The sequence below is a fragment of the Gobius niger genome (assembly GCF_951799975.1).
Source record: "Gobius niger genome assembly, chromosome: 15".
Taxonomy (NCBI): domain Eukaryota; kingdom Metazoa; phylum Chordata; class Actinopteri; order Gobiiformes; family Gobiidae; genus Gobius; species Gobius niger.
In genome coordinates this window covers 16,944,427-16,968,664 of record NC_136866.1, presented here as the reverse complement: position 1 = coordinate 16,968,664, position 24,238 = coordinate 16,944,427, and the positions used below count along the sequence as shown (strand labels likewise).

Genomic DNA, 24,238 nt, shown 5'->3' with positions numbered 1-24,238 from the left:
CTATGTTCAGTCTCTCGCTTTGATACAGTTTTGACAGGATCCTGCAGTTAGGGGGTACTCTGAGTATAAATTAATCTTCAAGAGGTACTGGGACACAAAAGATTGAGAACTACTTTTGTAGACCAGGGGTTCCCAAAGTGGGGGTCGGGACCCTTTGGATGTTTTAAAGATTTTTTTATATTTTTTGTTTCATAACAGTGAATTTGATGTATTTTTGATTGAAAGCAGTATTATATTGTATATTTTAGTGAAATCAACCCAAATGTTAAAACAAACTAGATCAGAACAAACAAGAGTTCACCAGATTTAGTTGGTCTGGTCATTTTGGGGGTAGCAGTGGAAAAGTTTGGGAACCGCTGTTGTAGACGATATATTGTCCACCTCTAAATTTATATCTGACTTATAAATCACTATTTTTCAAGTATTGATATTTTTTACTATGTATGTTTTTAGAAAATATATAGTAGTGGGTAGGGCTGCAACTAACGATTATTCCGGTAATCGATTAATCTACCGATTATTTTTACGATTAATCGATTAATCGCTTGGCTGTGAAAGGTGCATGGAAATGGTATTTTTTCAATTTTTTCAATTTTTTTTTATCACATAGAGCTAAAGTGGCGGCGCTTGAGGACATGTTGATGGAGTAAACTTAAAGTAAACGTTTGTAGGAGGCTCTTTGTGCTAATTCTGCTTTCTGATTGGACGAGACAAAGACAGATATTTATGAAATTTACAATGTACAAAACACTGCAGACCCTAACTTAAAAAACAAAGTAGGTTTTCATCCACATTACATAATTTTCATGTCTTTTTTGCTCTATTTTAGTCTGTGTTTACTAGAAAACGATTAATCGATTACTGAAATAGTTGACAACTATTTTAGTAATCGATTAGTTGTCGATTAATCGATTAGTTGTTTCAGCCCTAGTAGTGGGGTGTTTTTACATGAGAACTGGGACACAGCATTTAACTGTAGATTCTGTGAGAATTTAAGAAAAGGCATTTGAACTTGTGGAATCATTGTGAAGATTAGGCTTTTGTTTCGATGTTTATTCGTTAAGAGAGAAAACTGTCCTAAAGCAGGAAAACGAGGTTGTTCAGTGTCTTCCCTTTAATGTTCACATTTATCTTCATTTCGGTTTGATTTCTGTTTTGAAATAATAATAATGTATCATGTGTAAGAGCTGATGTAAAGTGTAAATGGTGTTGAAAGGAAAAAGCACACAGCACACGTGGTCTACATTATCTTGTATTTTCAGGAGCAGTTAATAAAAATACAGATGCCTCAGCGATTTTTAGAAATGATCAAATAAAAAATAATTTAAAAAAAACATTGCGATGACACCATGCATAGCCTACGATATAAAGTATGAGTGCAATACATGTCCAGACTACGATTCCTTTTGCATGAGCGGTAAAAGCAGACAAAGTGATATGGAAATGAACCGCTCACTTTAATCTTAAACCCAGTGATACAGTCGACATGCCTGGGCTGTCAGTGCGCTCGGGTCAGAGCGCTAAATAAAGCATGTGCACGTGTTACCGACTTCTAACAGAGTTTAAAGAGTCCTTGTTCTAACGATCTAATCCTAGTTTAGTCCACATCCGAGTCCCGTTTTAGACCAGACTGATATTATGAAAGTAGTCGGGCTCGGTATCGCAATACTTGTGTTTGGCATTTTTTATAATCACTCTTTTGTTTTCCAGTCAGTTACACAGCACTTTGTTACATTTTGTGCACTTTTCAATCTTAACACTTCAATAACTGTCAAATGGCATTTTGTTAATCGATCATGATAAAAGTGTATCGTCCCAGACTTTAAGTAGTCAGAGTTTCCACAGGGCATTAAAAGTCATTCAAAGGATTGTGTCGAAATCAAGACTTTAAAAGAGATGTAAAAGCATTGAATTGGATTCAAAATTTCGAATTTTTTACAGAAAATGATGCTCTAAAAAATATACAGTTGCTCAAAAGTTTTTTTTTCTACTGCCTGGTGAAATATTTGCACATCTTAAAGGAACAGGCCACCATTTTTACATACTGAGATATGTTCTTACCTGAGCTTAGACGAGTTGATGCGTACCTGTCTGGTCGTTGTGCGTGCACTCAGTCACGCAAAACAACCAAAGCTGTTGTTAGCATTTGGCCTCTGCCAGCATATTCCTAAAGCTCCAAACGGGGGTGAAGTTGGAAGCTACCACGCTTTTCCACGGGGACGCACAAAGACCAGACAGGTACGTATCAACTCGTCTAAGCTCAGGTAAGAACATATCTCAGAATGGAAAAACGTTGGCCTGTTCCTTTAAGAAATGATTTTTTTCTGCGTTTGTGGCATTAAAGTGTAGTATTTGAGCATTAAAAAAACATTAAAGCCTGTATAAGCCCTGATGTAAAACCCGCCCACCATCACTGACAATGTGAACTCAGAAAGATCAGCTGAAGCTGCAGGAGATGACTTCTTCATTTGTGAACTCCACAGTCCTCCATCATGCCGCTGCAGCACAAGGTAAGGGCTCTATTGCTTTTATGCTTGTGTTTTTACGCTTTAAGATAAAGATTTGTGTTCAGGAATATACACACATTTCAAAGAAAACAACCGTCAGACTCGGACACACGACATGTTTCAGAAGTCTAGCAGCTTTTAGACATGGCATGTACAGGAAACCCACTTTGTATTACTGTAAATAACTGCCGTTTCCATTCAGTTTGGAATAATCGTACAGCCCTAATCCTCACCCACTTAAAACAGATGGAGTTTCCGGAACGTTTAGTGTCAAGAGTTTGACGAAGCACTGTGAACTTAATCTTAGCCTTTAGTGATGTCTTTATTTTATTGTCGGCAACACGTGGACACCGGATGGTTCTCTACTGTACTGAGTGCTATTGCTGTGATCTCAAAGTTTCTAATAGTGTTGTTGTTCTAAATCATTGTCTATACAAATCTACATTGAGTGTTCCTTCACATGTTTTTGGTCTTGCTTTAGGCCTAAGTGGAGTGTTCTAGTGAAATGGGAGGTCACATTGGCAACATCAAGTTTTTTTTTTTTTTGTTCCATCCAGTTCAAAAGCTGCATTCATGTGACGTCATGGACACGTCAGGAGCTGCCAGGGTAAAGATAGCACTTCACAAAACAAATCCACATGTGTTGTAACGTAATATAGTTCTATGGTAAGAACGTAGTCAAAGTTCCTGTTCTGGTCAGTGCGAGATGAGGGGATTTACTTTGTCCGGATGATGTTGTCGCTCTTTCCTGTGAGCCATGGAGACTCTGACGGAGCAGAAACAGACTCGATGTCCACGGAGCCTCTCGGAGCAGAGAGGAAGCTGATGATCCCTCCTCAGTAACTACAGGAGTCAGGGCTGGGCAAACAATCGAAATCATGGTTTAGGTTTACAGCTCCTAGTTTTGGAGTTTGGGGGTGAGACGATGGAAGATTTTTGTGTGTGAAACTGCAGGAAAGAATTTGATATTGTACCAAGTTTCTCAAAGTGCTACACTGAAGTCATTATTCAGTCACTCCATACTCAGTGGTGGTCAGCTACTGTTGTAGAGGCTGCCAGTCTGTGCCATCGGCCCGTCAGTCCCACCAACCACTCACCCCAGGATTCCACATCTCCCGCCTGCTCGCTCAGCTCCGCTCCTCGAATCTGGAACACGGAGTATGTGGAATCTGGGGGTCACTCCCTCACTCATCCTGACCTATTGTACATGTTTGTAGTGGTAGGGGACAGACACGGGGAGAATGTTTAAACTCCACAGAAAGTCCCCGTCCAGGAATCGAACCTGGGACCTTCTAGCTGTGAAGCACGAGCGCCAACCGCGGTTTGAGCTGAGGTTTGTATAAAAGATATATCTGAGTTCATGAATCAGCCACATTTGTATCATGAAAACTAAAATTGAATTAATTGAGATGGATCAATATGATGGTCCAGCCCTGACCGCAGCGCCTCGTTTACAGCAGTGTGTGGGACGGGGCGAACACGCGGGGTGTGAACCCGGCCACAGTCATCGGTTTCCTTTGTTCTGTATCAGTCGCTAAGGCTCAGTGTGTGCTGGGACACGCTATGGACACAACAGTAAGTGATGATTGTTCCACGCTGTGATGTCCGGACAGCACATGAATGCAGCACATTAATACAGCTGGAGCTGGGATTGTTCAGAGACAAATAAATAAATAAATACATTTTATGATCCATTTACATTACATACAGTACATTCCCGTACACATGCCGTACTCTGCTCCATCATCGCCCGGCTTTGGCCTTCACCTCCACAGCGGGACTCCTGCCCCACTGTGTGCCCGCCGCGGAGCCTCTGTCCTGGGGGTGCGGCGGCGGGGAGCCCGTGTAGGAGCGCCCCGTGGCCGGTGGAGGAGGGGAGGAGCTGAGAGAGCGCTGCAGGCAGGAGGAGGAGCTGCGAGGGCGTGGAGGCGGGCTGAGCAGCAGAGCGCCTCGGTCATGAACCAGAGCCGTCAGACTGGACAGGAAGTCAGCGTCACTGGTGCTCGAGGCGCGGATCCGGAGGCGACGCCTTCTGCAACAGAAGCACGCGTCATTCCTTTCAGTTACTCTACAGCACAGTCATGGAAGGTGAGAGCAGGAAAAAGACTGATACAGGAGTGAAATGACAAATGACCTGGGAATGTGACGCACACAGAGCTGGCATAGGGCTACGGTTAAACCAGTCTGGTTTCAGATAAACAGTTTAGCTTCTACCGGTATCGAAAAAAATGAAAGTATCCAAAGCAGGAACCGAAAAAAATCTATCTTTTGATCCAAGTTTTGATGCTGTTGGTCCAGGGACAGGATTAAAGGAAGTGACTTGGTTGTTTCAGCTCAAAAATGATTTAAATGATTTACCCCCAATTTTTCCCATTCCAAATAGACAAATCTGATGCACAGACTTTTTCTGATGCCGCCAACGAGGGCGTGGGTCCCAGACTGATATAAACAGATACAGAGGGAGATCATTCTGGTCGCACCAAGCTAAGCCCTATATCTTCTGTTCAACTGATACTGATTTGGAATTTCACATTATGTAGAAATCCTTTCTTGTCCAAGATGGAACTGAAGCATAAGTCATTTGTAGAGCTAAGGTTCGAAAACAAAATGAAAGCCTAAGTTTAGTGATTCTGATTGTAAAACCCCAAATCAATCAATCATAATTGCACTATAATAAGTGGCATTAATCATAAAATCTTCATGTGTTCTGTTAAAAAATGTCTGAAAACTGCCACGTCCCGTGAACTGTTACCTTGTTTGCATGCCTGAGTGTACCAAGACTCCTGGGGGTACTTGAGCACTATTTCAATATTTGTGTTCAATAAAAGTTATTTTCAGTAAAAGTTTGAATGTTCGAAATTTAGACTATTAGAGCAGGTATTTTGCTTTATTTTGAACACATCACTCGACTAATCATTAGTAATCTGGAGGTGGGGGCACATGGAGTAGAAATGACTCACAAAGGATTGGGAACCACTGCTCACATGCTGTACCTGAAGTTGTTGTCGGCCCCGGGCCTCACTGGGGGCCTGCCTGGAGGAGGTCTGGGCATGAACTTGGTGTTGAGCTGCTCTGACCCGAAGGTGGCGCTGACGGGCCGTGGGATCTTACTGCGGCTGCCGGAGCTGGAGCTGAGGGACAGCGGCTCCTCCCTGTCCCGGGGCAGGGCGGAGGGCAGGTTGTCACAGGACAGAGAGGGTGAGGGGGAGTGCGTGGGCGAGCCGTGGAGGGGGCTGCTCCAGCGCTTGTGCAGCTCCTTCGTGGGGGAGTCCAGCGGCGTGCTGGGGTCTCGCACAGGGATACGGCTCAGTCTGGGCGAGGTGAGCGAGTCTCTCCTCCTGAGCAGAGCCGGAGGAGGGGACGAGGACACGGTGCTCTCCACAGCCAGAGGATGCAGCTGGGGTTCAGAGGAGCGGTCAGGGAGGCCAGAGTCGCTCTCCGGGTCCCGCTCTGTGGTCAGGTGAGCGGGGGTCAGGTCCGGCCTCCTGCCCCGCTCTTCTTCAGGCTGGGCCAGAGGAGCCTCCAGGGGGATGGCATCGCTGCGGTCCTGCACCGGGGACTGGGACACTCCGCTGGACGACTGAGACACAGATACAGGATTAGGACGACAGCCGCGCCGCAGGGACATGCACAGTACGCTTTGAAAGAGAATGTGCTCCTACACTGGAACACCAACATAAGGTCTTTTATTTCTTTGGAAAAACACAAAAAAAGTCAGCAGTTTACAGATTACAGAAACTATATCAATCACAGTTCATCTTGGATAATTCGAATCAATATAATATCTGTTTTACATTTAACAAAAACATATTCTTTTTTGTTTGACCTCCCCCAGAGGGAAACCTATTGTACATGCTTTTAGTAGTAAAGGGAACCGTAAGAATGCAAAGTCACGGGACCTGTTTTTAAAGCTGGGGTACCTGACTTTTACTTTTGTCACCACAGACCATGTTGCATTGTCTTCACCCACATGTTTACTAAGCGATGGAAGATAAAAGTAGAATGAGTGCACTTTATGGTCCTGCTTCACTTTGACACGACTCAAAGCTGAACACAGGCGTGAAACAAACATACAATTACTTTTCTTTAACAATTTGGGTATGCAGGAGGGATTGTGAGAGCATAAAACAGCTCGGGCAAAAACATAACAAAAATCACAGTTTGTACAGAAAACAATCTGGTACCCCAGCTTTAACAAAAGTGCAAAACTTTATAAGAAAACATGTTTAAATCTCTGTCCGATTTGTAGCATTAAGGATATTGCCTCAGCTGATACAATATTACAATTTCCTATTACAAAGTCTATCTATCTGATTCCCACAGTGATGGAGTCCTGTACCTGCTCTTGGCTCCGGCCCATGACCACTGCAGGGAGCTGGCCCAACAGGCCGGGCAGCCGGCGGTGGCCCAGCAGCCAGGTGCCGGGGACAGCCATGGGGGACAGGAGGGGGCTGCAGGGGGCGGCTAAGGCCTGTCCGTCTGCAGCTCCCGTCTCTGCTGCCTTATCCTCCTGCAGGAGCCAACAGAGACAAGTGTGGTTTTGGATTATATTTTTTGACAAATATTATTTTTATTCCATTTGCAATTCCTATTACCTCACATTAGAACCAGACACAATAATCTAGGGGGCTCAGGGGACACACTCCAGCATTTTAAATAATAAAGAGTTGATGAATTAATAAAATACTGTCCCCGTTCGAGTTTATTTAATATAAATTGATTGCAATCTGGGTAAGGAGTAAAATCATGAAATCTACTATAATTGGTTGTGAGCAGTTGGACATATTTTACAATATGTCAGAAACTTTTATTCTGATTAAATATTAATCAGAATAAACTTTTCACAGGACGAAGGCTGACTCCAGAATGGTGTTCGTGGTGACGTACCTTCACACTGTTTCCCGATGGTTTGGCTGCAGATCCCTGCTCCAGCTCCAACACTACCCACTCCTGACTGTCGCCCTCTTGTGGCACGGGGCTGAGGTTGAGAGCCACAAAGCCACTGCTGGCCGCTCCCCCCTCCTCTGGGTCTGGGGTGGCTGTGCCCGAGTGCTCTTCTACCCCGCTCTGAGGAGCCCTCTCTGGGATGGACTTCTCTCCCACATGGAACAGGACGGGCCGCTGCTTCCCCAGGCTGAAACAGAACCACGTTTACTTCAGGACTTAAGTAATGTTCTGACACTGCACAACATTCCTCGGATGGCGCAGTGGTTAGCACTTGTGCTTCACAGCTAGAAGGTCCCAGGTGGCTCTCTGGTGTCCCCTACCACTAAAAACATGTACAATAGGCCATAATGGGTGACTATGGTGGTGGTGAAGAGCTGATGGCACAGATTGCTTCCAGTCTACACCAGGGCAGCTGTGGCTACAATAGTAAGTAGAGAATGAATGACATTATTCATAATAAGACGGGAGCCTCCCCTGCCTCTATCTAAACCATGTGGATTACCAGGTTATACTGTTGAATGGGCATATCAAGTTGGAAGTGAAAGAGGGAAGTTTGAAGAGCTCTAAAAGAGACCGGGGCTTTCGTCACAGAAGCATTGTGACTGTAGCGGTTTACAAGATTTTCTACATATGTAGCTTCACCTCTGGTGGAAAAAAAAGCAGTCATTTGGCCTGCACTTCTGTATTGTTCAGATATTATTGTGTGTAGTTTGTGTGGAGCTAAAAACAGTCAGTTGTTTGTTGTTTGTGGCCAAGGCTCATTTCTTACAAGCAGATCTGTTTACAACACTTTGATTACTATGTCCACTAGTAACACGTTAATTAACTCTACTTCTACTTTGTGTAGAAGTAACGAAAGTAAATAAAGTAATGATTATAGAGTAGTGATTATAAAATGATTGTGCCCAATATCACTGAGACGGGTCCTGCTCCCAGATAACATGACATGTTTTTAGAGGTAATCTCCGCAGAGAGGACGATTCTAAACTAACTAACTAAACTATTCATTGCACAAAATGTTGTGCAGTGTGGCTTTAAAGCACAACTTTGGCGACGGTGGCGTCGTCTCATAATAGGAAGATCGTGGGTTCGAATCCCAGCTCCCACAAATGCACACTGTCGTTGTGTCCTTGGGCAAGAAACTTCACCCTAATTGAATCCCGTGTCTGCGCACATTGGTGTATGCATGAGAGTGTGAATGGGTGACTTACTGTAAAGTGCTTTGGGCCTGATGAAGGTAGAAAGTGCTATATAAGTTGAGACCATTTACAGTGTGGAAAAAGTATTTGGTCATTTCCCCATGGACTTTCTAGTGGATTTGAATTGCTTTTTTCCCCACTATAACTAAGTATATATAACTTGTGCACCCGAGAGGCCATAAGCGCCACTGCAGGTGTCCTAGCATGCTACGGTTTTTTACTCATTAATTGTCCGTGAGAGTAAATACTACACTGACAGAAAAGACACAGGGAGAGAGGGATATTGTACATCCAATGACACAACAAAGATCATTTATTTCACTCAAACTTGGCTGTAAACACTGTTCAAGTGGTGCTAGCCCGCAGTTAGCTTCTTCTTCGTGATTCCATTAGTGGTTATTGGTTGCTCCGACCCGGAGGCAGCAGAGTTGCAATTGTGGTTTTCTGGCCAGAGACACCAGGGTGAGATCATCCCCTTAACACTTGTATTACCCCCAGAGGGACTACAAAAAGGATTTATTAAGGTAAACACGTTACTTATTTATTTCTTAAGCAAAGCAGTGATTGAGCTATTCTACAGACCTGCACATTGCCCGTGTAAATGAGAGATTTAGCGTGTTTAGAGAGTGGAGATACTGACTAGGCCTCCAGGAAGCGCTCAATGGTGGGTTTGGGCTCCGGGGCCAGTCTCTTCTCGAAGGCCAGACTCTGACTGTGCCTGATCCTCCTGAGCAGGGGCGCCGCTCTATCCAGGAACATGGTCTCAGAGCGGACCCGCCGCGGGGAGCTCTGGATGGAGCCCGTGTTGGGAGACTGGTTCCCCTGATTCTGACTGTGCTCGTCCTCGCTCACCACCTGCACCGGAGCACACAAGAGTTACAGCGTACAAACAACCACATCCTGAACATTCTCTGGTCATAAAACACAGACAAGAGGCAAAAATGATCATTCTAGGTTCCACTGGGTCCAGTGCAGGCGTGCTCAGCCCATAGATCACGCAAACAGTGCCGGTATATCGTGGTACTGTTTCTACTTGTTCCCATCCTGCTTCTGACTCCATAAAAGTGTTCTTTGGATCAACATGCTGCAAAATGCTGTTAGTTAAAAGAAAATCCATCTCATATTTATGTCACAAACTGATATGTGACATAAAAATTATACAGTGAATAATGACTGATAGGCCTGTCATGATATATTTTTTTTGATAGCCAATATGTCATCTCTAAACTTCTGTGTTCAATTAAACCTAGTTATAGCCACATGGCATAAACAGAGGTTATGATTTACCCAGAACTCTTATCGAGCAGCTTTCTGCAGGTATTTGGTAATAAAACACATCTTTATCACTATCTTGCACTTTGATGGTAGGACAATGCAACGTTAATCTAAAGCAGCTGAAACTAAATGTACAGTAGTTTCACTTCCTGGTTATTCCCCCAGCGCAGCTGTTTCCATGAACAGGAAAAAGAAAACAATACCGTGCAGCTCGTGTGGCTATAGTGAAGCTATGCAAATGTTTTTTACTCTACTATGAAAGGATTATATTGCATGATTTCAGTTGCAGTGCTGTTCTGCAGGAGAGCGAGCCCAGGACTCTCACCTTCCTGATTATGGGCTGCTGCTGCGCTGTGAGCTTGTGGTTGCGGTCAGTGTGATCCCACGTGTCTGCTGCGGGGGGCGCTGTGGTGGGAGTGGGGATGGGCAGACAGTTATCTGCATCGCTCAGCCTCTCTCCCTGCAGCACGTCCTCGGTGTTCTCCCGCTGCAGCTCCCCGGGCAGCACGGACGCGTTGGCCATTCTGAAACAGGACAGAGGTCAAACACTCAGGTCAGGCCACACCGGGCTGCCAAAGCTGCCCTTTCCGTGTATCAGGGTTGACTTTTTTCTTCCTTACCCTAAATATGCCGGAGTCAGCCTAGTGAGCTGCTGCGTGTTGGTGGCTGCGGTGATGTTGAGCACGTCTTCAGCCTCACACTTCTCCCAGTCATAGGGGTCGTTCTCCAGCACACTCTGGCTCTTCATGGCCTTGTCGAACACCGAGGTTAGGAGCTGTAAGAACAGAGCACACGCACGGCAACACGGGGTTAGTACGTTTCACACACATAACAAACACCTACGGCTACTTTGTGTCTGCTTTGATCGGTAAAAAATATAAAGTTTGTTCGTTTTTTTTGGAAAAAGAGACAACATTAAAATTGAGAAGCTAAATAGCTAAATGCATAATGTAGGCTTCATAGCAATCAGCTTAAAAAATGTATTATTGCGGCTCTGTCATGTCAAAAGGTCAAAGGTTATCTCATCTCGGGCATCAAAATCATTTTCCAGTTTCCCAGTGAAGTGGCGTTCATGTGCAGTTATCCACTCGTCAAGTGGTATTTACCATAACTAGGAGAGAACATGGCCCCAGATGAAGCCAAAGAAAATGGATGGATGGCATTATTAGCCTCTCTATGTCCCGGACCGTGTTCTCAATAAGACTGGGACAGAATCAGGCCACAATCGGCCAACAAGTGTAGTCGGACCTGATAGTCCGGCTTGGTGAAGTAGTCCAGGACGGAGATGTGCTCCAGGAAGGTGCTGAACTCAGAAGGCAGGTGTTTGAGCATCAGCCGGTGGTCATACGTTTCCTTTAGGTTTCCTACTTGTTCCTGTCAACAAAGACAATGAAGTAATGAATGATCTGTAGTCTACAAACTATGTATTTTAAATATCAGTTTGAGTTCTCAGTAGTGCAAATTAAACATTGAGAAAATCAGCTCAATCAAAGCTTTATTCCAATGTTGACCAGCTCGAGGAAAATGAAACAGTGGAGAAAAACATTATAAAACTATAAAGTGGCAGAAGTGACCAGCGGGTAGTGGAACATAGAGCGGAGACACTCAGAGCTTGTACCTTGTCTTTGATTTTCCTCCAGGGCAGCTGTCCCACCATGAACTCCACCAGCATGTAGAACAGAGACCACAGGTCGTCATGGCGCCCCATTTCCTGACAGAGCACACAGCTGTTAGCGAGTTCTTCAAAGGTATAATCTGACTGAACTTTGGACTTACTTTGTTTTTGTGAGCGTTGATGGAGGCGTAGCGGACCGTTCCTCTGAAGCCCGCCACAGGACGAGGCTGGACGAGAGAGACTCAACATTAGCTCCACTACAACAAGCTTTTATAGTTTGGCCTGTACCTCACAGCAGCCCATCAATAATCACAATAATAATGTCTGAATATACAGGTCACAGAGCACATTTTAGAAACGTTCATGATCAGGTCAGGGGCGCAGCGTTTAGCACTCTCGTCTCACAGCAGGAAAGTGTTTCCTTCTTTAAGATGCACTGCCCCGACCAAATAAATAAACAAGGAGTATTAGCATTCGAGAGAGGACTGAAACATGAACTGCTAAATGAATACAAGGATTTGTAGTGGCTCAGCATTAGGCGTAAAATAAGTGCGCGAAGTTCAGCAAAGTTCAAAGTGCACAGCACAACTGTCTGCCTCCGCCATCCGCTCACGGGTGGAGAGGGAGGGAAGCGCAGCGCTGGATGGTGCAACATCTCAGGGCGGAGAACAGATCAGATACTGGGAATGCTACGAGACTCAGGGGAGAGGGCCTTTCCGTACCATTCTCGGAGATATTTTCTCTGAGATATGTGTTGTCTGTAAGTAGAAATCTTATTACCTAAACTAAGCAGCCTTTGACACTTCCAAATTGCACCCATTCAAATTAAGAATTCTATTCATACGCGGTTATGGCGGCACAATTAATCCCAACTGAATCAAAATGACAGTTTGAATTTTTGCAATGAGCAAACTGCAGACTGTGGTTATTTACAGAATACACCGTACTCTGAAAACTGTCTCCATGAGCGAAAGTGTAAAAGCTGCTAACCTCTAAATCTCTAAGTTTAGAGATCTACAGACATGTTCTGAGTTGCATGGGATTCTTGTATTAGTTTAGCAGTTCATATGTCAGTCTTCTCTCAAATGCTTGTTGTGTTAATTGCGTGGACGCCTTCTCAGCCATTCCAACCTGCAGGTTTTTTATTTTACAACATAAATCACATCTCATCTTGAGCTCTAATTAAGTATTACAATTGCAGTTGAGATTGAGGTATATGTCTGGATTTGATGCTCAAATGTAGGTACTGTGAGATTTAAAGCTGTACACACTTATATGATTACAGTGCAGCTGGAGCAGATTTATATTCCTGCCTATTGGTGATCCAAGATCAGGGACATGACTAGGCGCACTCTGAGTACAGGGCTGCAGATTTGCGCTGAGTCAGGCGTCGGCTGCTCTTACCGGCCGAACCTCCTGGCTTGAGTTGGTGAACTGCCGCGCCAAACCGAAGTCCAGCATGTAGCAGCATCGGCACGTACTGGCCAGCCTCCCCATGGCAAAGTTAGACTGCAATAACAAAAGCACAGAAGAGTGAGCAGCAATAATCCTGCTCTACTTTCACCACATAACGCATTGGAGAACCAGCAAACATGTTTTTTCCCCAAATGAGAAATATGCATTTGTTGTCATTTTAAAAGGTTGCCCACATAAATAGAGTAAAGTTACTAATCACAGTATTAACGCCATCTTTATTATGTTTATAGGCAATAAACATATAATAAAGACCTGGGGGTCAAAACATGTTGGCTAAATGGCTTTGCCATCTAAATAAAGGTAAAGTACTTCCTTGTCCTGTTTGTGTTTGCAGCTTTTTGCCAAGATAAAATACACAACTTTAATTAGAACATTTATTGGAAACGTTATAAACCAACACATTAATAAAGGTATATTGTCGTATTTGAGTAATACAGTGTTTTCTTTCATTTAAACTATTTGTGCTACTGTCAGTGGTTACCATGGAGCTTGTTCTGAAATGGAGCTACGTTGTTGTGAATTAGAGCTCAAGGTCGTGAGCTGTCAGTCACACTCCACATGTAAAAAAGTGAACGGGCTTGGACCGGTCAGACTGGACTCTAATTCTGCAGTGTACTTACAGGCTTAATGTCCCGGTGCAGGAAGCCCACAGAGTGGATGCTCTCGATGGCTTCTAGAATCTGTTTGCCCAGCCTCAGCGTGGTGGACACAGAGAAGGTTCCCCGGGTCATGGTCCTGCGCAGGTCTGCCAGGTTCCTCCCCTTCGAATTTCAAAACAAAAGACTTCAGGCATAGGACAAGGTGGTCACTGAAACACAGCAGGGTAAAGTGCCAACCTGGAGCTCCATCACTACGTAGTTGAAGCGGTCATTTCGGCCACAGCCCACAAAGCGGCACACGTGGTCTTTACCTGCAGGCAGAAAATAATTTCATGATGAAGTAGATGAAACATTGAAAGACAAGCTAACAGTAAATCCTAAAGCGTGGCCGAGAGGCTGGACGTAATCCTTCTGTAGCATCAACTCTACAGCCATATAACTCAAAGCTAAGTTTGGAGACCTGCCAGCACTGTGCAAGTGCAAATAACATTTATTTCAAACATCACATTTACTCAAGTTTGTATTATATGGTTAAAGATCATAATCAGCACAGTTAGAATAGAAAAATCTATCATATCTAAGGCTTTGCGTGAGGATTTAGTAGTAAAACTACTACAACTAAACTCGTCATATATTTGTATGAAGCACCAAGGGCTTTGAAAGTTAAAAGTGACTTCTGTTTGAAAATACAATAAACTCATGGCCAGTGCATGGCTTTATGAGACGCAGATTTGATAAGGCTAAAAATAATAATGGTGAGCTGATGTGGTCCATTTAAATGTGGTGTAAAGGGGGGGTATTATGCAAAATTGACTTTTTCAAGCTTTACATCATGATATTATGTCATTCCCTCATTAAAAACATGCCTGACGTGTTGCCTTGGCACATTCACGTATTTTTGAGTAATCTGTAAAAACTCTGATGGCAGCCATTTTAGGGATAGGTTTGCCTGAGTCCTCCTAGGAACGCCCCCACCTCCTGGAGACGCCTCCAAGCTTTCGTCACCAGCCGAGTAACCAACCACTGCTCCTCAGCAGAACCCCCTCCCCACTGATGCCACAGCAATTTTATACAAGGCAGTTATTTTAATTTACTGCATTTACAGACCAACAGAAGGTTTCATCATCATTGTAGTGTGCTATAGACTGGTGCTATGTGATTGAAAAAGCATAATACCCCCTCTTTAAGAGTTTGTTTCTCGTGCTGGGAGCACTGCTGAGAGCAGTAGGAGCTTGTGGAGACTCACCCTGGAGCTTCTTGAGCACAGCCACCTCCATCTTCAGCACCTGTTTGGGCTGCTGCGCCGACTCCACCTTCAGAGCCACTGTGGCCTGGCTCAGCTGGTCCAGCACCTCGTAGATCTCCCCAAACCCCCCTCCGCCGATCTTCCTCATCTGCACACACACGGGTACAACTCGCTCAGGGCTGCCGTCCTTCACATGTTACATCTTTGTTTTTTATTTCATGAAAGGGCTGCCTAAACTTCTACCCCACAAGACCAAATAAACTGCCCAAAACATCAATATGCCAGTGATACTTCATTAGAGTTTCGCAGTGGGTCATCAAAAGCTTTTGTAACACATTTTTATGTTTTTTTGAATGTTTTTTTCTGTTATTATGTTTTAAAATGCCATTTTCGGTGTCATAAATGCTTTCAATATCATTTTGGTGTTTTTAATGCAATTTTAACACATTTTAAAACCAAAGCACCATTTTTTAAATACCATACAGGAAAGAGATGCATGCATTTACAATTTCAACAGATTTGATCCATTCCAGCAAGAATTTTTTTTTTTTACAAAGCTCTGTAAAAGTGTAAAGCAATGCTACCATTTCTGAGTAATGTTGATTTAAAGTTGGAATCAAATTTAAAAGGGTTCATTCAATGAACTACCATCGGGTCTGACACTCACAGGAGACACAGGTTTTCTTCAGAAAACCAACTAGAATAAAATAACCGACTCTTTAGGGGTCTCGCGTGTGATCAAATCTTTGTAAAACGGGGAAGTGTGTGAGTAAAGGTTTTCAAATCCTTTACACTTTATTGTCAATCAAACTGAATATTCCATCTCAGTCTAAGTGATCCTTTGATTGGCCAATTAATTAGTCAAAAAACATTGTTTCTATAGAGGGCAGAACGACTTGTGTGAAAAACTCCCCCGGTTCACACATTACTAAGCTACAGGGTTAGCAGGTTTGGACACAAAACACATAAGTGCACCCTCATTAGTGCCACTTCAAATGCAGTTTCTGTTGAAATAATATTTTTTACATGAGGCGAACACGTGTTGATATAAAACGATGTTGCTAAATGCATGTAAGAGACACTCACGACTTTCCATCGGTCCCTGACCACATCTGACACTGACAGGATGTCCGTGTGCTCTGCAGCTCCACTCATCCTGAGAGCTCCGGGCTACAGGCTGCAGCAGGCATCAGCGACCGCCATCAGCAACACGCGGCCGAGGCTGCACAGACAAACAAGACAGTTACAGTTACTCAAGTCTGCAGGCAGGAGACACGTGCATGTTTGTTATAACAGATATATGCCTGCCCTGTCCTGCTAAACTGTCATTTTATTAGGTGTAAAGCCATGATGTAGACATTGCAGCGCTGGAGAGAGCCCAAAACATTTGCCTTATATCAGTGGTTCTCAAATAGTTCACACCAAGTCCCACATAAACATCTGAGCTTCCAAGAGATGGGGTGAGGAGCTCAGTCACCCGGGAGGAGCCCGGAGTAGAGCCACTGCTCCTTCATGTCGAGAGGAGCAGCTGAGGTGGCTTGGGCACCTGCTTTGGATGCCTCCTGGTCTCCCTCGGGACTGAGGTGCTGAGAGTGCTTTAGGAGGTGTACCAGGCATGTTCCATCAGGAGGAAGCCCACAGAAACATCACCTAACCTGATGACCCAGAGAACTGTCCGAAGAAGCTCTAATAATACCACCATGGTACATGCACCACAGTTTGAGAACCACTGACTTCGAGGTAAAGCAGGTGACATCACAGCAACAGAAGCCAAATCACTGTTAATTACACAGTATTTATTTTGATTGTAAAGGCTAGAGCAAACACCTTAGCAAGGTTTTGACCCAGCACACTTTATCTGCAGTTTCCTGAAAGACAGAGCACTTCATACAGATTTATGAAATATGTATTAGCTTGTTAATGAAATGTGAGCAAAGGCTTCTAACTGAAGTATTCTATGTTTACTAATGACATAAAAGTGCAACGTAATCAAGCGTGATTCATCTCATTTAAAACATAATAATAATATGCATACAGTTCATATATAAAAGTAGAGGAAATTGCATTAGCAGACGCTTCACCACCGGTAAATCCAACTAGCACACTGTAGTGTCCAGATGCTTTTATGTGAACGATAATTTACGTTGTTTCACATTCTAAAATCCCCATTAGCCAAACTATCATCCCATCATTTCAATCCCAGAAATCAGGAAATCGAACTGCTAGAAGTTAGAAAAGACCCCCAGTTTATCTAAAGCTCTCGTACATCCGTGCACCAAGTGTTATCACGGGGAAATCCAGCTTGTTTTACCTGACAATGTCCCAGATGCACTGATCCAGCCGTAACAATAATCATCATAATGTTGGCTAGTTACGCGGCTGGTCTCCAAGGCTCCGCGCTGACGCTAAACACCGTCCTCTGGATCACAATAACCGGGAGGAAGGAGGGGAGGGATTGTTTGGCTCTTCCTCCCGTTGCCATTGCTCTACGGTCTCCCGGTGAGGCGACAGTTCACGGGGGCGGGTTAGGGAAGGCTTATAATCAGCTTTGAGGAGGCTAATCGGGCTAACTTAACCAACGCTGCAGCGGCGAAGGTCCCTCTCTGTCCTAGCTAACCCGCGCTAGCGTGTTTACAGTTGGATAACATTTGTCTGCGCTTACCTCGGCCGGTCAAACTGTTCCGTTTGCAGCTGGGGTGAATAAAGCAGGCAGCCTCCATGGTCCCGATGTGTTCTTGTGGATGGCTCGTGTGTATTTCAGGGGATAAGGCAGTGGCGGAGGGGCATGGCTACGCGCGGCTAAAGCTAATGGCTAAAGGATGGAAAGGATGGATGAGGGGGCTCCTCTTCTCCCGAGGACTGCAGCAGCAGACCGGAGCCGCAGCACATCCACGACACTCTTTTTTTTTTTTTTTTTTTCAAAGACAGCGCTAGGCCTGTCACGATAACAACTTTGAAATTAGTTATATTGAGGCAGGAAAGTATCGCGATAAACAATATTTTTTGAATCTAACGATACTGGATACTGTCGACTCTCAACGCTCAAAATGACAGTAAAATTTGTTCTAAAAGTGCATATATCCTAAAATACCACACAAGATGCAATAAATATGAAGTAATAATAAATTAATTTGCTTCAGCTAGAAATCAAAGTTTTACAAAGAAAAAATGGAGGGAAATGCTAATAAATGTACACACGATAAATATCGAGCCCAAAAATAAATCGTTTATCTGTCATTTATTGAACGATAAGTCGATATAGTAATTATCATGACAGCCGTAGACAGCGCCATCTACGGTTTGGAATGTGTGAAGATGTAACAACATAGAATACGCACAGAATGAGAGAATTCACAGCTAATACAATAATAATAATAAAGAATCCTATTAAACAGAAGTCATGCTGCCGGTGAACAGATGTCAGGCAAAAGTATCGTCCTTGTAAAAAATGGAAAAATGGTTCCAAATGTTTGGTTTACACATCAATCAATCAATCAATCAATCAATCAATCAATCAATCAATCAATCAATCAATCAATCAATCAATCAATCAATCAATCAATCAATCAATCAATCAATCAATCAATCAATCAAAGTTTATTTCTATAGTACTTTACTATGACGAAGACCAGGAGGCGGGACCACATTACACCGGTTTTAGAATCGCTGCATTAGCTCCCCGTGTGTTTCAGGATCGATTTTAAAGTTCTTTTAATGTTTTTTAAATGTCTTAATGGTCTTGGTCCTTCTTATCTTTCTGAACTGCTTTTACCTTACAAACCTTCACGGCCCCTTCGCTCCTCCGGCAGGGGTCTCCTAGTTATTCCTAAAGTCAACAAAAAGACTCATGGTGAGGCGTCTTTCCCATATTACGGCCCTCGCCTCTGGAACGACCTGCCGGAGGAGCTCAGGGCTGCAGAGAACGTTCATGTTTTTAAGAGCAGGCTCAAGACCCACCTTTTAAGCTTAGCCTTTAACTGACTAATCTATTTATTTAATCCTAATATATAAAATGTATATATATGGGAGGTTGTGCCAAGCGTATTGTTTTAAATGTTGTAATCTGTAAAGCACTTTGTGATACCTTTCGGTATGAAAAGCGCTTTATAAATAAAGTTTGATTGATTGATTGATTGATTGATTGATTGATTGATTGATGACACCAGGAAGACCAAAGTGCTTCACAGAAAGATAAAAGCACAAAATTATTACATTCTAGACATAATTCTGTGTGTTCTAAATATTAAAAGCCAGTTTGAAGAGATGAGTCTTGAATCTAGACGATCACCCCATACCTGATGTATGGTCAACATCTCAGTTAAACATTAACACAGTGACAACAATTTGTTGTTTGAAATTCAGTTCACAGTCAAAGACAACTCCCAGGTTCCTGACTGCATCGCGGACAGGGCCCATGACCTTGGTCTGAATTTGAGGGACATCTCAGAAGCCAAAAGAACAACCGCAGATTTTGTTTCATTCAGGTGGAGAAAATTCTGGGCAAGCCATAATGTCCGAAAGGCTGCTATGAAGGGAGTCAAGAGCAGAGGCAGTGTTAGGGAGCACAGGTAAATAGACATGGACCTACTGTAAAACAACACTCACTTTGTATTCATTAATTTACTTTCTGAATGGTTTAGCTTGTTTGTATATCACTATTTGTTGGAAAAAACTTCCAGGTTCTGGACCTAAATAAACAATAAGAGAAAATAATGAAAACTAGCACACACATTAACATGGGCTACAGTGGCTCATGGTCGTGCAGGTTTCTCATGTTCTTGAAACATTAACCTGTTATTAACATTTTACCGTGCAGATGTAAGAAAATAAGAATGTACTACTTTTGCATATGATAAAAGTTGAAGTTAAGATTTGATGGAATGGAAGCTAATTTGTAAAGTGCTTTGCTTCACAGTGTCAGGGGTTAGTTCTTTCTCTCCACACACGGTGGAGGTAAACTTGCATACAGGAGTTTCCCCCGGGCCAGATTGACAGAATCGTGACTGCGCACATCTGACCACCACCATTCACTCATGCACACACATCACTCATCCTGGCCTATTGTACATGTTTTTAGTGATAGGGGAAAACGGAGGAAACTCAGACACGGGGAGAACATGCAAACTCCACAGAAAGGCTTCCTCCGGGGATCGAACCTTAGTGTTAACTACAAGTGCCAAGTTACTGCTGAGCCACAGTTTGTGCAGGTCAGTACAGTAAAAATATATATACTGAAGGAACATTACTTTGATATATTTGCTCAAATAGCCTACATGTCAAAACTCGTGGTGGGCAGTAACTACTAAGGACTAAGTAACTGAGCATAAATGCCTGATTTCTGTTTTTGTGTTGGTGTCATCGGACTGTTTTACTCAGATATGTGGGAGTGCTAGACTTTCAAAATAAAGGTCAAGTAGTATAAGGCATTGAGGATAAAACTACACAAGGAAGTATAGGCTATTTAATAAAGTTACTCATGGACAAGTACCTCTGAGGACTTGTTATCTGAAAACTGAAGAAAAACAACTGTCGCGGATCTGCCGGAGCTCCTCTGTGCAGGTCCATGTCTGAGGAGTCTCCGTGCCGCTGTGACGTCAGGCACAGGGTGATCCTTGCTGCTGATAGGTCCGCTCACTCCTGCAGCCTCAGCACTGTGCAGTGTGCACCGTGCAGGCATGTGTGGAGGCTGCTGCAGGGACAGGAGGGACAGGATGGCAGGGGACAGGAGGGACGGGGGACAGAGGGGCAGTGGGGCAGGCGCAGATGGTAGAGCGGGTCGCTTCCTGATCGGAAGGTTGAGGGTTCAACAAGCTCCTGTTGTTGTGTCCTTGGGCAAGACACTTCCCTCACCTTGCCTCCAGTGTCTGCGTACATTGGTATATGAATGAGAGAGTGAATGTTAAAGATTTTGAATGACACTTTTGAATGAAACAGTGAAACAAACGTTTAGTTTCATCGGGGCATGCCACCAAACCCTCTTCACCGTAAAGAATACACTTTGAGCGTAGAACGGCTTAGACCTGGGCCCAGGGAATATGAGTGCGTCTTGCCCAAGGGCACAGTGACAGTCGAGGACACAGTCTCACAGTCTGCATCGGTCAGATTCAAAGCTCAAACTGAGCTGTGGGTCCTCACAGTCTCTCAGCTTCATCCTCTGTCCAATCACTCACTCCAAACACATAAAACGAATACCTGAGTCGTGCCACAATCTCAACCATATAACACAGTGTAGCGCTTTGACAAACTTGGTAATACAGGCTTGTTAAGCACAATACAAGTGGAAGCCATTGTTATGTAAGACACAGAAAAGGGAGAGAGTTCAGCTTCCTGACAGCCTGGCGGATGACTCTGTTCTTCAGTCAGCTGGACTTGGCCTGTGGACTCTGCAGTGTCCTCCCTGAAGGCAGCACACTGAAGAGATTGATGACAGGTGTTCGGGGCGTCACAGCTGTTAGTGCTCGTGCTTCACAGACCAGAAGGCCCCTGGTTGGATCCTCTCCATGGAGTTTGCATGTTCTCCCCCTTGTCTGTGTAGGTTTCCAACAATACTCCGGTTTCCACTACCACTAAAAACATTGTTGTACAATAAGTGAATCCACCTTTCGTCCCAGTGTCATCGAAGGATGGGATGCAGGGGACACATTTCTCTATGGGACAATAAATATACCATAAAGGTGCATTATGCAACTTTTTATGTGAAAAAAAAGGTTATATTACTGCGTCTTGGGCCTTGTAGTCCGATCACAGTGGTCTCCAGGACACTCCACAATCAATTGTTTGGAAAGTTTTCTCTGCTGATGGAGCCTCTCACCAGAAAACCTATTAAAAAAATTGATCCTGGAGCGTTGTAGAGACCACTGTGATGGAAAGTAAAGGCGCTATGTTAACCACTCATGTCGCCGCTGGGTCACTACATGGCCAAATACGCAAAAACATCTACTTTTTTTGCATAAAAAGTTGTATACTGCACCTTTAAAACTACACATGAATGATTCATACATTATTATTAGTAGTATTATTATTTTGCTTCAAAATGCTTGTGTTTTCCATTTGCTCTTTTCTTTTCTTTTCTTTTAAAAAATTATTTTATTTTATTTTAAAATTGTATTTAATACAATTTTATTTTATTTTATTTTAAAGAATTATTTAATATTTTATTTTATTTTATTTTATTTTATTTTATTTTATTTTATTTTATTTTATTTTATTTTATTTTATTTTATTTTATTTTATTTTATTTTATATCATATCATATATCATATCATATCATATCATATTATATCATATCATATCATATCATATCATTATCATATCATATCATATCATATCATTTCCTTTGGTAGTCGTAATGAATTCTTCTGCCTCTGTTTCCTTCAGTGTTGGGTCAGCTGTTTTCCTTCTGCATAACCAGCTAACCCCGCCCTCCGGGGAGCTCCGCGTGAGAGAAACCAAGCGCACACGGATACAGTGACAGGAGTGGCCCCTGATCTGGATTGGACAGGACGTGAGTCGGTCTGTTTTGGGGTGAGGCGGTGTGTGCGCTTCGAGGGGGGGCATGCACAAGTTCGTGGAACATTTTGTGGGGCATTTTTTTTATCAGGCCACTATTATCGGCGTGCAAGTAAACGTCTGCACTTTGACGGGCATTGCATCGCCGCCGCCGCGCGGTGTTTGTGTTGGAGCTTTTGCGTAAACGGCTGGACAGTAGCAGTGACGCACACGGACGGACGGTCTGGGAGTCGCTGCTGATTCGGGAGGAAAGTTGTTGTGGCTTTTCCTGGAAGTGCATGTTTTTTTTCTTTTTTTCTTTTTTTACAAACACGGCGTGCAAAAATCGAATCTACGCATTCGTGCACTTGGACTTTGGAGTGTTTCGTTGCTGTTTTTTTTTTTTTTATCCCGTCCGCTCGTAAAAACGCTCCTCTCCACGTCTCCTTCTTCCACCATATTGTCGCGCTGTGAAAGTCGGAAAGAAAGTTGTCAAGAGCGCGCTGACATACATGGGGAGCAGCAGCAGCGGCCAGGCGGGGGTCGACTTTGGGCACGGTTGGGGTGACTTCTTCTTTTCCACCTGGTTCTATGCACGGAGCCCCGCGCGCCACCACCACCACTGACCGACCAACCGAGGTACGAGCTGTCACTGTCACACACACACACGGCCCTGCACCCCTCTCTCACACACACTGACGGCAACTTCACGCTCCTCATCGCTTCCTTATTGCAGCTATAGTTCGCAACATGAACGCGAGCGGCTAAAAGAAAGCGCCCCTTGCACAAGCCCCGACGTTTCCTGTAATTCTTGTTCAGGCCAAACGGCAGCTCCGCACCGCGAGAGCCAACCCTTTTCGCCTGTTCACACCGAGCCTGTTCCTGTTTGCAACGATTATTACTGTGGAGCTGAACTTTGTCTGACTGGACGAGAATGAGCCGAGAGTTTTGCAGATCGTGGTAAAAGCTGCCGGAGCTTTACGCGCAACAAAGGTCCCTGAGCACTGGACCTTGGTATAGTTTTGTGAATCTTAGAGTCGCAATTAGAAAGTCTTAAATGCTGCTCATTTGATTAGGCAATACAAGGCCCTCTGCAGACTACACAATATGCGTCTGTTGTTGACGTAAAGCCTTCTAACCCTGCAGTTTAGAGCTTTACAAACATGCTCTGAAACCAGACGCATGGGATTGTTGTTGTAGGTTAGTTCATGGGTCAGTTTTGCAGGAGCATTACATGTCGGTGTGTTTGTTAACTGCATCTGGTTTAAAATCGCAACGCTGGTCAGGGTAAATACCACTATTGTTACTGCAGATATGCTGTGTCAATGGCCCCTGTGAAGACCCCTGTGAAGCTGTGCACTAATATTAAGAATTTTCATTTGACCTTGTGATGTAATGGTTACAAACAGTACGTCTGCTCGTTGTTTACCCTGAAGTTTTAGAAATTCTGTGTACTCTAGAACAGGGGTTCCCAAACTTTTCAGGCCGCGACCCCCAAAATCTCTCAACAACTCAGAACCCCCTTCTGTAAAATGTAATTAGCATTTATTATCATTTAGGTACAAAGCATTTATAATGATGTTAGTTTGGGCACTGTATATAATTGACCTACAGTAATTCGACTAAAACATGCTGTTTCCAACTAGAAATACAAATACATCAAATTCAGTTATGAATAGAAATGCCAAAAATGTTGTCTTAAAATCATCATCTCGTGCATTACTAACCACTGCTCTAGAACTGTATATTCGCTAGTATACTGTGTTCTTTCCGCAGTTTGAACGGTCACAATAAGCAATTTGCTGACTGTCCGTTATTACGTTATAAACTACTACTACTCTGCCCTCCAAGGGATGCGTGTTTTGACTGCTACAAAAATGTTCTGA

At 43.7% G+C, this 24,238-nt stretch overlaps 1 protein-coding gene across 2 annotated transcripts; it reads right to left on the bottom strand.

Moving 5' to 3' along the window:
• Nucleotides 1-3,662: 3,662 nt before the first annotated feature.
• Nucleotides 3,663-17,715, bottom strand: ttbk2b (tau tubulin kinase 2b). 2 transcript variants are annotated; one of them, XM_079572678.1, is made up of 16 exons: nt 17,527-17,715; nt 15,951-16,086; nt 14,865-15,012; nt 13,856-13,929; nt 13,640-13,780; nt 12,948-13,052; nt 11,705-11,770; nt 11,547-11,639; nt 11,177-11,302; nt 10,549-10,703; nt 10,254-10,452; nt 9,294-9,508; nt 7,395-7,641; nt 6,847-7,017; nt 5,501-6,087; nt 3,663-4,539 (listed from the first exon to the last, which is right to left on the bottom strand). In XM_079572678.1, exons 2-16 carry the CDS (start codon nt 16,017-16,019, stop codon nt 4,251-4,253), a joined length of 2,685 nt encoding a protein of 894 aa, XP_079428804.1. In that variant the 5' UTR covers nt 16,020-16,086; nt 17,527-17,715; the 3' UTR covers nt 3,663-4,250. The 2 variants fall into 2 exon arrangements, with proteins under 2 accessions (XP_079428804.1, XP_079428805.1); XM_079572679.1 differs by having other exon boundaries at nt 3,663-4,536.
• Between the last annotated feature and the right edge of the window lie 6,523 nt (nt 17,716-24,238).

Coding starts and splice junctions, on each gene's coding strand:
- ttbk2b (XM_079572678.1), bottom strand. CDS start 16,019: ATGAGTGGAGCTGCAGAGCACACGGACATCCTGTCAGTGTCAGATGTG. Junction 11,303..11,546: donor GGAGGAAAATCAAAGACAAG/GTACAAGCTCTG, acceptor CTTTGTTGACAG/GAACAAGTAGGAAACCTAAA. Junction 7,018..7,394: donor CATCGGGAAACAGTGTGAAG/GTACGTCACCAC, acceptor TGGCTCCTGCAG/GAGGATAAGGCAGCAGAGAC.